This window comes from Bos grunniens, chromosome 16 (assembly GCF_055505025.1).
Source record: "Bos grunniens cultivar Pamir isolate PY7600 chromosome 16, Bosgru_T2T1.0, whole genome shotgun sequence".
NCBI lineage: Eukaryota > Metazoa > Chordata > Mammalia > Artiodactyla > Bovidae > Bos > Bos grunniens.
Window position 1 is genome coordinate 19511864 of NC_141180.1, and position 14376 is coordinate 19526239.

At 38.5% G+C, this 14376-nt stretch overlaps 1 protein-coding gene and 1 long non-coding RNA gene across 6 annotated transcripts in view; one reads left to right on the plus strand and one right to left on the minus strand.

Annotated features, from left to right (window-relative positions):
- The window catches only part of ACBD6 (acyl-CoA binding domain containing 6), a 203655-nt gene that overhangs the window by 157687 nt on the left and 31592 nt on the right, over nt 1-14376 (plus strand). For 3 of the 4 annotated variants that reach the window (XM_086343543.1, XM_086343542.1, XM_086343544.1), the window contains exon 7: nt 4313-4343. In XM_086343543.1, the coding sequence (XP_086199669.1) occupies nt 4313-4343 (31 nt within the window). Of the gene's footprint in view, nt 1-4312; nt 4344-11815; nt 11875-14376 lie in introns of all 4 variants that reach the window. The other variant, XM_086343545.1, reaches the window with a different exon arrangement.
- Nucleotides 1-14376, minus strand: part of LOC147356274 (uncharacterized) — a 67959-nt gene that overhangs the window by 36188 nt on the left and 17395 nt on the right. The gene's annotated exons all lie outside the window — the stretch shown is intronic.

Genomic DNA, 14376 nt, shown 5'->3' on the forward strand with positions numbered 1-14376 from the left:
CAGTACCTGGAACACTGCCTGGACCATAGTAGGAGCTCAATAAACATTTTAAATTAATTCATTAGTTGGAGATTGAGGTGGAGATATAGATTTAGTACTCATTGGTAAAAGTGATTAAAAGAAATAAATTATGCTTCTACCTCTCTTGTGAAGATAAGCAATTACAAATTGAATGAAATTGAACTCTGCATATATATTTATATGAACACAGTAATTAAACAAGGAACTTATGCACAAATAGCAAGAAAGTTACACTTTCTAAAAATGGGTAATTGTAGAAAATATAACCTTGCATGATGGATGCATAGGTTAGAGTCCTGAGGTTGCAATAGATTAAACCCTTTCTGAAATTATTTTCTGTTGCCAAGCATTTAAACTATAAATGTGAATGTATAAACCCATCAGGTGTGTGTGCACATAAATGTGAATATATAAACCCATTAAGTGTGTGTACACATACACAAACACACACACATACATTTTTACTGGTTAACTTTGGAAACTAGCAAAGCAGATACAAGTTTAAAGCCATAGTGGGCAATGCAGTTCTTTCAAAATTGCCCTTGACTGTAGCCAGGTAAATCCAGATACTCAGGAACACAACTTCACACTGTCATTGCCACCCCTCATTATCATCTCTTGGATCTTGTTTACTGTGGCTGCCTCAGCTCTCTTCCCCTACCTGTCATTAATCTCAAGGGCAGGGCAAGGCAAAGAGGAATGAGGAGCAAAGTAGGGACTGAATTGAAAAATACAAGAAACGAGTAGGCAAAAATAATCTCTTGTTTTTCTGACTTCTTGGTGCTGCTGTCCATCTTTTACTACCCTTAGAGTTTATTATTATCCTTATGATATATAATGAGAATCCCAAACGTAAGCAGTGCTGCACCTCAGCTGAATCTACCCTACTCACAAGGTTCCTCAAAATTACATCTTTCATATCTCCTCCAACCTATCTACCCACATGTTACCGCCAAATCCAATGAGAATTCCAGTTCCTGGTAAGAAAACAGTTTAATCAAACTACATTGCCTCAAAGTTGTCTTCTACCCATTGGCTGTTATCCCTGCTAAACTTCTCTAGGTGTTAAAGAATTACTTTTTTCTAACCACCTATCTGAACCAGAAAATAAGCTCTCCGTGGCAACTTTTTGCCTTTCTTCTAAGGAGATTAAATAGAACCACACCCAAAACCTTCTGGGAACCAACCCCCATATTCAGTCTTTAGGAAATGGGAAAGGTAGATATGGTTTGTCTAAGAGTAGTTGATTTAAATCATAATACCACTCTGTCTCATTTACAATAATGGTTAATCATTTATTCTTAATTACCAGGGGCTCAAGAATGGCCATGCACATACTAAATGCATATCAAATTAATCTAAATTCTACTTTTCACCTATCCATCATCCTGATTATGTGTTGCTCATGTAACATGATCATCTGCCTTCAGCTTAAGAAATAGCATTGCTCAGATGGAAAGATATACCATGTTCTTGGATTGGAAGAATCAATGTAGTCAAAATGATTATACTACTCAAGGCAATGTACAGATTCAATGCAATCTGTTTCAAATTATCACTGGCATTTTCACAAAATTTTTAGAACAAAAAATTTTTAATTTGCATGGAAACATAAAAGGCCCTGAACAGCCAAAGCAATTCTGAGAAAGGAAAATGGAACTGGAGAAATAAGGCTCCCTGACTTTATACTACAAAGCTACAGTCATCAAAACACTATAATATTGGCACAAAAACAGAAATGCAGATCAATGGAACAGGATACAAAGTTCAGAAGTAAACCCACACACCTATGGTCAGTCTATGACAGGAGGCAAGACTATACAATGGCAAAAACACAGTCTCTTCAATAAATGATGCTGGGGAAACTGGAAAGCTGCATGTAAAACAATTAAATTAGAATATTCGCTAACACCATACACAAAAATAAACTCAAATGGATTAAAGACCTAAATATAAGACTGGATGCTATAAAACTCTTAGAAGAAAACATAGGAAGAACATTCTTTGGCATAAATCACAGCAATACCTTTATAGGTCCACCTCCCAGAGTAATGAAAATAAAAAGTAAAAATAAACAAATGGGACCTAAATAAACTCAAAAGCTTCTGCACAGCAAAGGAAACCATAAAGAAAACAAAAAGACGACCCACAGGATGGGAGAAAATATTTGCAAATGAAGCAGCTTACAAGGGATTAATCTCCAAAATATATAAGCAGTTCATGCAACTCAATATCAAAAACAAAACCAAAAACAACCAATCAAAAAATGGGCAAATGATCTAAATAGACATTTCTCTAAGAAAGACATATGGATGGCCAAAAACACATGAAGAAATACTGAACATTGCTAATTATTAGAGAAAAGCAAAACTAAAGATGTATCACCTCATACAGGTCAGAATATGTGTGTGCTCAGTTATGTCCAATTCTGTGACTCTATGGATTGTAACCCACCAGGCTCGTCTATTCATAGGATTCTCCAGGTAGGAATACTGGAGTGAGTGGCCTTTTCCTCCTCCAAGGGATCTTCCTGACCAGGGATTGAACCTGTGTCTCCTGCGTCTCCTGAATTGGCAGGCTGATTCTTTACCACTGAGCCACCTGGGAAGCCCACCAGTCAGAATGGCCATCATCAAAAAATCTGCAAATAATAAATCCTGGAGAGGATGCAGAGGAAAAGAGAACATTCCTACACTGTTGGTGAGAATGTAAATTGATACAAGTACTATTTGGAGAACAGAGCTTCCTAGGTGGCCCTGGTGGTAAAGAGTCTGCCTGCCAATGCAGGAAACACAAGACACATGGGTTCAATCCGTGGGTCAAGAAGATCCTTGGAGTAGGAAGTGGTGGACAGAGAAGCCTGGCAGGCTACAACCATGGTGCCCCTAAGTCAGACGCAACTGAGCACACAATATAGAGAAGAGCATGGAGGTTCCTTTCAATACTAAAAAGGGAGCAACCATATGATCTAGCAATTCCACTCCCGGCCATATATCCAGAGAAAACCACAATTCAAAAAGATACATGCACCTCAATGTTCATTGCAGCACTACTCACAATAGCCAAGACATGAAAGCAAATTAAATGTCTATTGACAGAGGAATGGATAAAGAAGATGTGGTATATGTGTACAGTGGAATATTACTGAGACATAAAAAGGAATGAAATAATGCCATTTGCAGCAGCGTGGATGGACCTAGGCATTATCATACTGAATGAAGTCACAGAGACAAACATCATATGATATCACTTATACGTAGAATCTAGAAAACTTATACAAATGAATCATACTGAATGAAGTCACACAGAGACAAAAATCATATGATATCACTTATACGTAGAATCTAGAAAACTTATACAAATGAATGTATTTATAAAACAGAACAGACTCAGACTTTGAAAACAAACTTAATGGTTACCAAAGAGGAGAGGAGGAGGGATCAATTAGGAGTTTGGGGATTAACATATACATCCTACTATATATAATAAAACAGATAACCAACAATATGTACAGAAAACTGCTCAATGTTCTATAATAACCTATGGGAAAAGAATCTGAAAAATAGATATATGTATAACAGAATCACTTTGCTATACAGCTGAAACTAACATTGTAAATCAACTACTCCAATGTAAAATAAAAATTGAATTCAAAAGAAATAGCATCGTGAAAAAGTACTCATCAATAATTAGTTTATATAGTTAAAATATTTTGATTTTAAAGAAATAAAAATTAAGCTGAACAGTTGGATTTTCCTGAGTATATGTGGGAATTTTTGCCTTAACTTGTAGAGATTTTGTGTGCCTTGAAATCACATTTCTGTATAATATTTGATATGCTTAGAAAACTTTGTGTTACAAGCCTGGAATCTGAACCTTTGAAAATGGGTTACAAAGCTACTAATTCTTACTATAAATCATAGACTTCTTAGATAGATTTTGGGAATGTACTTAAAAAAAAAACATTATAATGCTGGCCATGATAAATGGCCATTTTTCTGCCACTAATTGGGTAATCAAACTGTCACATTTTAAAGGATTCCCTTTGGTTTAATATCTGCAGATCTAGTCATCCTGTCACTCTGTGGCTGCTGCAGTGCACAAGTTACCATTCAACCTTCTCCTTTTCTCCAAGATGGAGAGTTTGGTCAGAGGTTACTGTGAGGCTTAAAGAACTGGCTTCTTTTCCTGTAGCTGGTAAACCTGTGGAACTTTGGTATATCAAATATTTGCTATAGCTTATATATTTTCATACTTTTGCAATAACTTAGATTCTTTGTTTCTTTTATAGGACAATGAAGGTCAAACAGCTCTACATTATGGTAAGATGTTTTTAAATTATTACTAATTATATTTGACTTTATTTGCTTTTCTCAGCTTTGTCCAACACTACATAGCACTTGGAAAAATGCCAACCACTAGGCGGAGCCTGGTGGGCTGCCGTCTATGGGGTCACACAGAATCGGACACAACTGAGCGACTTCACTTTCACTTTTCACTTTCATGCATTGGAGAAGGTAATGGCAACCCACTCCAGTGTTCTTGCCTGGAGAATCCCAGGGACAGGGAAGCCTGGTGGGCTGCCGTCTATGGGGTCGCACAGAGTCGGACACAACTGAAGCGACTTAGCAGCAGCAGAGCTACAATAACTTTATGTTTAAAAAATAGATTAATAACCTCTAAAGTTGATTATATGTTAAAATTCTTATGGACACATTCGTAATGAATTGAGCGTTTCTACACAGTCAACAGAAATGAAGGTTCCTCCAATTCCCTTTTGAAATTTCATTATTTCATTCCTGTTATTATCAGTGACAACTAAGATTCTAACCATTGTTACTTAGGAGCTAGAATCTCTCTTGTAAGAAATACTTTCTTGATGTGAAGAAAAATAGATTTGATTTTTTATTTCTTCTATTAACTGATTAGCCTCGTTAAGTAATTTTCACTTAAACAATCTGTAAAATAGAGGATAATCTGTAAAATGGAAGTAATATGGCTCTTAAGGAGCTATTGGTAATAGGTAAGAGATAATAAAGTACTTTGGAAACTGAAGTACTAGAAAAAGTATTGCTACTTTTATTCTATTTGGATATGAGCATGGTTGAATAAGGGCTTCCCAGGTGGGTCAGTGGGTAAAGAATCCTCCTGCAATGCAGGGAATGTGGGTTTGATCCCTGGCTCAGGAAGATCCTCTAGAGGAGGGCATGGGAATCCACTCCAGTATTCTTGCCTGGAGAATCTTATGGACAGAGAAGCCTGGTGGGCTGCAGTCCATAGCGTCGCAAAGAGTTGGATGCGACTGAAGTGACTGAGCATGCGTGCACGCGCGCACGCGCACACACACACACACACACACACACAGTTGAATAAAAGACAGCCATCAATATTTAAACTAGTATATATCAAGAACATCTCCCAGTCAATAAGAAACAATCAAATGGAAAAAATAGACCCCAAAAAACAGATAGCTCACAAATGAAAAAGAGCCAAATAACCAATAAACAAGAGGCTCACCCTCACCAATAACTTCCAAGAACTATGAATAGTCTGAGATCATACACTACTTGAACTCTTACCAATTAGCCTGATGCAGTTTTATGCTGCTGCTGCTGCTAAGTCGCTTCAGTCGTGTCCGACTCTGTGCGACCCCATAGAGGGCAGCCCACCAGGCTCCCCCGTCCCTGGGATTCTCCAGGCAAGAACACTGGAGTGGGTTGCCATTTTGCTGGCAAAAGACACAAAACTCATGGATCAGAGACAGAAGACTATTGTTCACAGCACAGCAAGCAGCATGAGCTTCATGTTTGTGTCATTTCCCCTTGAGTCCCATGGGAGCTACAAAGAGAAGCCTCAGCAGATCTTAGACACGTAGTGTCATGGCTTAGGAATCCTAAGCTTAGGGATCTCCAGCCTTTTATAATGAGCTGCCAGCAGCTTTGCCCAACCTTTGGCCTGGACAACACATGTCTTTATCATACTGGACAATAAACAAACCTGCCTTCTATTCTAGAAGGAAGCAGTACCTCCGTTGACAATGGTCATTCACTATATGAACATCTTTTGAAAGACAGTCTAGCATAAAAGCTATCTTTACCTCTGGTCACACGGTGTACAGAAACATGAGAATCCCTTGGAGAAATGTCTCCCAACAATAATTAGGGGATGCAGATTAAAACATTCAGATATAACTTCACACAGATTGGCAACATGTAAAATATGTGCACCAGGGCTTCCCCGGTGGGTCAGCAGTAAAGAACCCACCTGCAATGCAGGAGCCACAGGAGATGCAGGTTCAATCCATGGGTCGGGAAGATCCCCTGGAGGAGGGCATGGCAACCCACTCCAGTATTCTTGCCTGGAGAATCCCATGGACAGAGGAGCCTGATGGGCTACAGTCCAAGGGGTCGCAAAGAGTCAGACACGACTGAAGCGACTTAGCATACACATAGCACGCACGCAACATGTGCGAAGAATAGAACTGGGGTGTGGAGGAACAGAAACTCTCATATACTGCTATTGGGAGTGTCCAACCACTGCATCACTTTGGAGGTGAATTTGGCAAAAATCTAGTGAAGTTGAAGGTAAGGGTACACATACCCTACAACCTGGCCATTTCACTTCTAGTATATTCCCTGGAAATACTCCCCAACATGTGTATAATGAAACATAAGTAAGAACATGTACTGCAGCATTACTTGTAATAGCCAAAAACTTGTTTTATTAGCCTTTATATTCTTCTGTTTCTGTACTTAAAATAGTTAAGTTGCATATATATACACACACACATATATGCATACATGTACATTTTGTTACCAAATACCTTTGAAAGGTGTGCCCATCACAGTACACAAGAAATTTCAAGGCTCCTTTCTATAAACAGCCCTCTGAAGTAGTTATTGTTTTCTGCAATTTATAAATGAGGAAATCAAAACTCAAAGAAGTTAGTAAACTTACCTAACAGAGCTAGAAATTCAAACCCATTATCTCTAAATTTACCAGGAAAGGAAAGAAAAACAAATGCCTTCCCCTCCCACTTTCCACAGTGCTCACATCTCTCACTCTGCAAACATGTTCATGTAAGTCTGTCATATAGCTCCTCTAACATCACCAAACGTTGGCGACTCTGAACTCTGATTTTCAGTCTAGGAAAACACTTTTCTCAGCTTCTTTCTTACCTGTTTGAACCAGGCATTAAGTCAGGCACTCCAACAGTGATTGTGAGGTCGTCACCAAAAAATTCGGGGCTGCGCCTTATTCTTGACGCCTGGCTTCAAGAAGCAAACTGACTTTTGTTTCAAAATATGTGCCATAAGGTCCAGAGTGTACCGCTCTGCTTAAAAAGAGAACTCTGCCAATGCAACCTCCTTTGAAAAGGAGGGAGTTCCTCACAGTAAAATTCTTTTAAAAGTGTGTTGCATAAGCAGTGTAAGTGGATTCGTGGGACTTCATTGGAACTGTTATGAACATGCTTGAGGTTCATCAAATTTCAGTGAGCCATTCAAGGGCTGCATTAGGGCCTGGGGACCGTGGTGACTGACAACTCAAAGTGCAGGTGTGAAGGGACCACTCAGCTTCCTAGTAAAGCCAAACAGAACTGCTTAGAAAGCAAGACCTGCTTCTCAGAAGCAGAAGGAAGGAAACACTTCATCTAAGAAGAAAAAGATACCGTGTCAGTTTCATCAGAGGTTGATCGTATTGTTAAATGCTCATGTGGTTAGTGTTAGCCTTTCAGTCCTGTCCGACTCTTTGCAACCCAATGGACTAGAGCCTGCCAGGCTCCTCTGTCCATGGGATTCTCCAGGCAAGAATACTGGAATGGATTGCCATTCCCTTCTCCAGAGGATCTTCCTGACCCAGGGATTGAACCCAGCTCTTCTGCGTTGCAGGCAGATTCTTTACCATCTGAGCTACAGGGAAGTCCCGTTAAATGCTCTGTTAATCTTCAGCTGGAAACAAAACTGTCCTTGGAACAATATCCTAGTCCTTCTAAACTCATTTGTGGAAAATATGTTTTAGTTTCTCTCTTCTTAAACAAGTTTCATTGGCTCAAAAAATTTAAGTGAGAGATTGAATCAGATGCAGGGAGCTCAAATCCAATGCTCTGTGACTACCTAGAGGGGTGGGATGGGGTGGGAGGGAGGTTCAGGAGGGAGGGGACATACATGTACCTATAGCTGACTCATGTTGAAATAGGGCAGAAACCAACACAATATTGTAAAACAGTTGTCCTCTAATTTAAAATAATTAGCAAAAATCTTTAAAAAAAAAAAGTATTCTTTATACATACACAAGTTTAGGAAATGTGTGGCATGTCTAAAAAGAAAGCAAATTATTAGTTCTTATTTCCATCCCCTCAATCCTTTTTTCATTCAGTAGACATTTTTTAGTACCTGCTCTGTGGTACATGTGGTGTTTTCCTTTCATTTCTCCATCCAGAAACTGCAGAAACAGTTACACCAGACTAAATATGCCCTTGAGAATGTAGATGAGCCATTCTGTCATCCGTAGTTAACCATTTAGGGTAAATGCTTTTACCGACGTGGGAATGTGTCCACTTAATTTGATATATGTAAACTTCACTTCTGGATAGTAACAGGGTTGACATTATTCGAAGGTCTTTCTGACTGGCTTCAAAATAAGCTATATTTTCTTTTTGTTCTGATACGAAAAAATTCTCTAAGATATATTGTTAAGGGAAAGGAGTAAAGTGAAGAATAGTATATATACTGTGCTGCCATGAATATATCTGTATATATTTGCTAGTAAATGAAAGATACACAAAAGTGAATGTTGATTGCCTAAGGGAGGAAGTGTGGAATACAAGCACAGAATAAGTTTTTTCCTATAAACCCTTTAATGACTTCTGTATTTGGAACCATATTCCCTATTTGAAAATTAAATTTAAATGATTTAAAATCTAAATATTATATAGGCTCTATTAGTATTGTAAATACCACTTAACTTCTTAATTGTAATTGATTCATTCAGATATTGGAGAAGGCAGTGGCAATGCACTCCGGTGCTCTTGCCTGGAAAATCCCACGGACGGAGGAGCCTGGTGGGCTGCAGTCCATGGGGTCGCTAAGAGTCGGACATGACTGAGTGACTTCCCTTTCACTTTTCACTTTCATGCATTGGAGAAGGAAATGGCAACCCACTCCAGTGTTCTTGCCTGGAGAATCCCAAGGACGGGGGAGCCTGGTGGGCTGCCATCTATGGGGTCGCACAGAGTCGGACACAACTAAAGTGACTTAGCAGCAGCAGCAGCATTCAGATATTTAATGAACATCAACTATTTGCTGGATAAATATACCAAACATGTTTTTTAAGCTAACATGTCCTCGGACATTGGGTGTCCTTCACCTCCCACCCTAAATAAATAAGGACCTGGTAACCATAGTGCTAGTGTGTGAGGCACTGACTGTATCTAATCTGGGAAAACTGTGGGCTTGGATTTCAGTGCCAGCAAACCCTGGAAATGATGCTTCATGAGGAATGGAAGCTGGAACTGAGACCCTGCACATAGACCAAGACCCTCTAAGGACTGCATCCCCAGTAGGGGAAAAGTAGCTTAGAGAAAATTGACCTACTAGTGTAAGGAAGGACAACAAGGTTATCTGCCCCAGACCAGAATGTGGGTGGGAAAAAAAAAGCCCCATATCAAGCAAGTTTGGGGTTTAAATTTATATTGTTTCAGAAATTCTCATGTTGAGAAATTAACATAGTAAGTGCACTCAGCTGGTTACCCCTAAAGGGCCTGGCAGAAGCAAATGCTAAACTTCTCTCCCTTAACTAATAGAGCACAAAATTCCTACAGAAAGAAGTTCTGCTGAAAATGAGCACACAATTCAAACTTACAGAATACACTTGAGTGAATGTCAGCAGACACAGTAAACCACAGGATTAGACTTTAAGGAATTTAAGTAAAACTACTGGATAGAAATTATCAGAAAAAAAGACTTGTGTGAAATCAAGGATTCGAAAACACAAGAACAAGACACTCCAAAAAAGAACAAGGGAATTTCAAAGAGAATGAAATAGAATTTCAATAAATGAAAAGCTACAGAAAAATACGATATGAATAGGTTAAAGTGCAGAACTTGCACAAATTAAAAAAAACAACAACTCTGGTGAACTGAAAGGCAGTTCTAAAAGGCACTGCAGAAAGATACGAAATGGAATTGCAAAAGAAACAGTGTAAAATAATGAACCTCATAAACATACTGAGTTCAGGATGCCAGACACAAAAGAAGTATGTACTGCATGTTTCCATTTATATGAAGATCAAAAACAGGAAGAACTCACCTCCGTCATTAGCACACAGGATATTGGGCACCTTGGGGAACTGGGTAGGTAGCATCTGAAAGGGCTGAACAGGGTGAGCGTGCTTCTGAGATTCTAATAATGATCTGACTCTTGATCTGTGTGCCAGTTACATGGATAAATTCATCTGAAGCAAGTTTTTTATTTTGGTACTCTTTTGTATGTATTTTATACTCAAAGTTTACACACACACACACACAAATTCAAACCTTGATAGATAAGATGGTGGTGTTACTGTTTTCATACATATAATCTCTTAATGTTTCCAACAGATGCCTTAGCTAGGCCCTGTTTTCCTATATTTACAGATAAAAAACTGAAGTCCAGAGAGGTGAAGTGACCTTGACAGGGTAACGTGTTGTAGGTGGCAGAGCCAAAATACTTGTCCAGGTCTTCTAACTCTACTTCCGGTCTTTTCATAACTCCATAAATAATTACAGTCCTAGTATCCTTTTAAAGCACACATAATTTTTTGGGAGATAATCTTTTATAGAAATAAATGAAAATCTTTTATCATTGGTCACCCTGATCAGTGGGTCAGGCTGTTTTTCAAGACTGTACTTGTGAGTAAACACACACATATATGTTCATTTATGTGCCTTGACATTCCTATTTCTGTTCATTAAGACTCACTAGATACTGATAAAAATTATTTATCCTTGAATTAGGAATCCTGCCCAAGATTAATCTAGTAAAGTGATCTCTTTCTCTCATATTATTGTAGAAATAACAAGACTAATACCACATATGTTATAATCAAGATAATTAAACACTCAAATAGTATTAGAGGTTTTGGCATTACAAATATATAAAACTAAAATATTCTGACAACTCAGAAATATTTCATGAATTAATACTTTAAAGGTGCAATTTAATTTTTAATTTAGATTTTCTTACTAGGTCACTAGACTTTTGCCCAATTTTAAGACTGTCAAAACAGAGTTTTGCTTGTAATAATAATGTTGATACTTTACAATTTATTAAGCACCTACTATATGCCAGGGAATCTTCTGGGCATATTTTATCCATTTAATCACTTAATATTATTGAATTTTTTATTTAATAGACATTCAATAGCTATTTGTTGATTTGATTTTATTTTAGGACCCTTAACCTGTTCTTAGAACTTTCATAACACTCTAAGTATGGTTAAATCCAGTGATTGCACACAGTGTTGGGGATGTCTTGGGGGCTTAGCTATTATTTTTTATGAATTACAGTTTGGCTTGACAGCTGTCCTTGTGTTGACAGCTCTTCTGATTATAGCAGTTGTCAAACTCCATCCTTAAGCAGGTTGTAAATCCTGCCTTCTTCCGATTAAAACTGGGTCAGAGCCAATGGCAGGTTAACTAGAGGCCAGTGTTCTACTACTGTATGTCCCTACTGGTTTGTTCAAAATGCATTTTGCATAGTGGCATACTAAACCTTCATTTGCCTCTGTCTTATTTTGGTGTTTTTGAACTTTCAGGTATCTGTCCTCCTGTTATTTTGTGATTAAACATGGTCTTTGCTGAAGAGTGTATTAGTGTAAGTGTGGTCTTCCTTGTAAATGGCCTGTTAGTCCTCTCCTCCTCCCCCTCCACTGGGAATACTAACATCATTGCATCTGTGTCTCCCAGGGGAAATCAAGGCTTTTCCTTGCACGTGCAGTCATGTGATTTCAGAGTGGGCAGGCTTTGTATCCTCATGAGCCCTCGATCTTCCACGTAAAGCACCATCTGTTCTGTTCCTTGCACGCTGTTTCAGGGCAGTGGGAGGAGGCATTAGAGTGAAAATAAATAAAGTAAAAAAAAGAAAGAAATTCATCATCAAAACCCCGAGGATTAATGGAGTCAGAAGGCTCACTGCTCTGAATGAAAATTCATCTTCACCTGTACCAGTGTCAGGGCTGCCTCCATGGCACTTGACAAATAGAGGTTCCCAGGGTACCATAAATCCAGCAACTATTCTAATCCCTATAGACTAGCTCAAGCCTCTCCGAGATGAGCTTACGAATGTTTTTGTGTTTTGCAGCACATTGTAGGCACTAGTAGCCCCTCATTAATTTGGTAAAACGTTTGCACCCCTTCCTTCTCATCTCGCCCTCATCTTCTTTGTCTTTGTCCATTTTGAGAGCATGAGCAGCTCATGTGTTTCTGAAAGACGACTCTGCCTTGTGAATTGTGCTTCACTGAAGATGCCAAAGGCAGAGAAGTCAATTAACTAATGAATTTTGAGCAAATACTAATCCCCAATACTGTGTTAGATGAAGAGGAGAATATAGAAAAGTATATAATCAAGTAGCTCACCATCTAATTGGGAGCACAGAGCATATAATTTCAAAAACTGTTGGGTAGCTCTACATGCAGGGGGTTGTGTGCTAAATGTAAACATTATTGATGCCTATCAACAGTGACTCTCCAAGAGGTATTACAAGTGCCTTCCTCACTCCAGGGTAAGATTCACTTGTGTGTTTTCTTCTTGTCCTTTAAATCAATCTTTCTCCTTTTGTTCTTTATTTTTTTCTTCCTACTGCAACTTTGTACCAGTCTTTGCATAAACCCCAGGAATTTGTTAATAAAACTCCTTTCCTTGTGGGTAACATATCCCTTACTCTGAAGTTACTGTTTTGTAACCCTTAAATTCCAAATTTAAATCTCACTTCATAGCTACAGTTGAGCTAAAATTTCATTTATATATCTTGGGTTAGAGGATTGTTATACAGACCAGTTAAGCCTTTTCTCAGCTAGTTAGCTGTAGTTCTCTGTATGTAAACCAGTTTTAAGCTCCGTTTCTGGGTTGGTACTCATAACTTGTGTCATACTGCTGGAAAAGTCACATCATCACACAGGTTGTATGAAATTAATGCCCCTTTGCCTGACATAGCTAGCTTAGTGTCTTGAGCCATAGTCCACATCTGCTGAGCCTTGATCTTTATGCTTAGCAGTCTCAAGTGTTGGGTTAGATTTGAGCTCAAGTGTGATCTGACAGACCGTGGTATTACAGATTTATACACTAGGAAATTTATTCCTCTGATACTGCTATAAAAGTTCCAATTTTAAAACCTAACCAAGTATTTCTCACAATGAGTTGAGAGTGATAGCTGCAGCAAAAAGGTTAAATGATTATTCCTTAAAATATAAATGTCATGTAACTAGTTCTGTGCAGGATAAATATCCTCTTTCACAGCTCCCTGATATTAGGCAATGTGTCTTTAACTTTGTTTTATTTTCTAAGAGACTGTCTTCCATTGGAATCTAACTTGGTGTATATAGTGTTTCATGGTAAAAATCTTTCAAAAATGTAAAATTTGAAAATGTTCACTTGGGGAGATAATTTTAAACTTTCAAAGGAATATTATAATCCTGAACACTTTACTGATAAAGATATTCTGTCTCTGCCTTCCTCCCTGTCTCAGGCATATCCCCAAAGATGATTTCAACCCATTAACTCCTGTCCCAGGATTAGAATAGGCAAATTGTCCTTTCTGCACCTTTTTCTCCTGAACCTCCCAGGTTGCACAGTGGTAAGAAAATCTGCCTGCCAGTGGTTCAGTTGTTGGGTCAGGAAATGGCATCCTGCTCTAGTATCCTTGCCTGGAAAATTCCATGGACAGAAGAGCCTGGCAGGCTACAATCCATAGGGTTGCAAAGTTGGACATGATGTAGTACACACACACCTTTTTCTCCTACTCTCTATTCATTTATTCAAATATTAATTTAACATTTGTAATTCTAGTAGTCATCTAAGAATTCCCACTAAAGGCAGAGAGATAGGGTTCCCAAGTGGTCTGACTTTAGCTTAGAAAAATTTCTATCTTCCATTTCTGTTCCCTTGGAACCACCCCCGAGTCTGTGCTATTATGGATTAGAGTTTAGTACCTAAGTTTTCAGGATGGATAATACAAAGAATCACCAAAGCTCTCCCAGACTTATCACAGCCTTGTTTCAGCTGTTGGTTCTGTGCCCACTTCACAGTTTATAACCAAGGAGCCCTGGCACCCACCAGGGGAGAGAAGACAATCAAGGGAACCATGCAAGCTTCTTTATC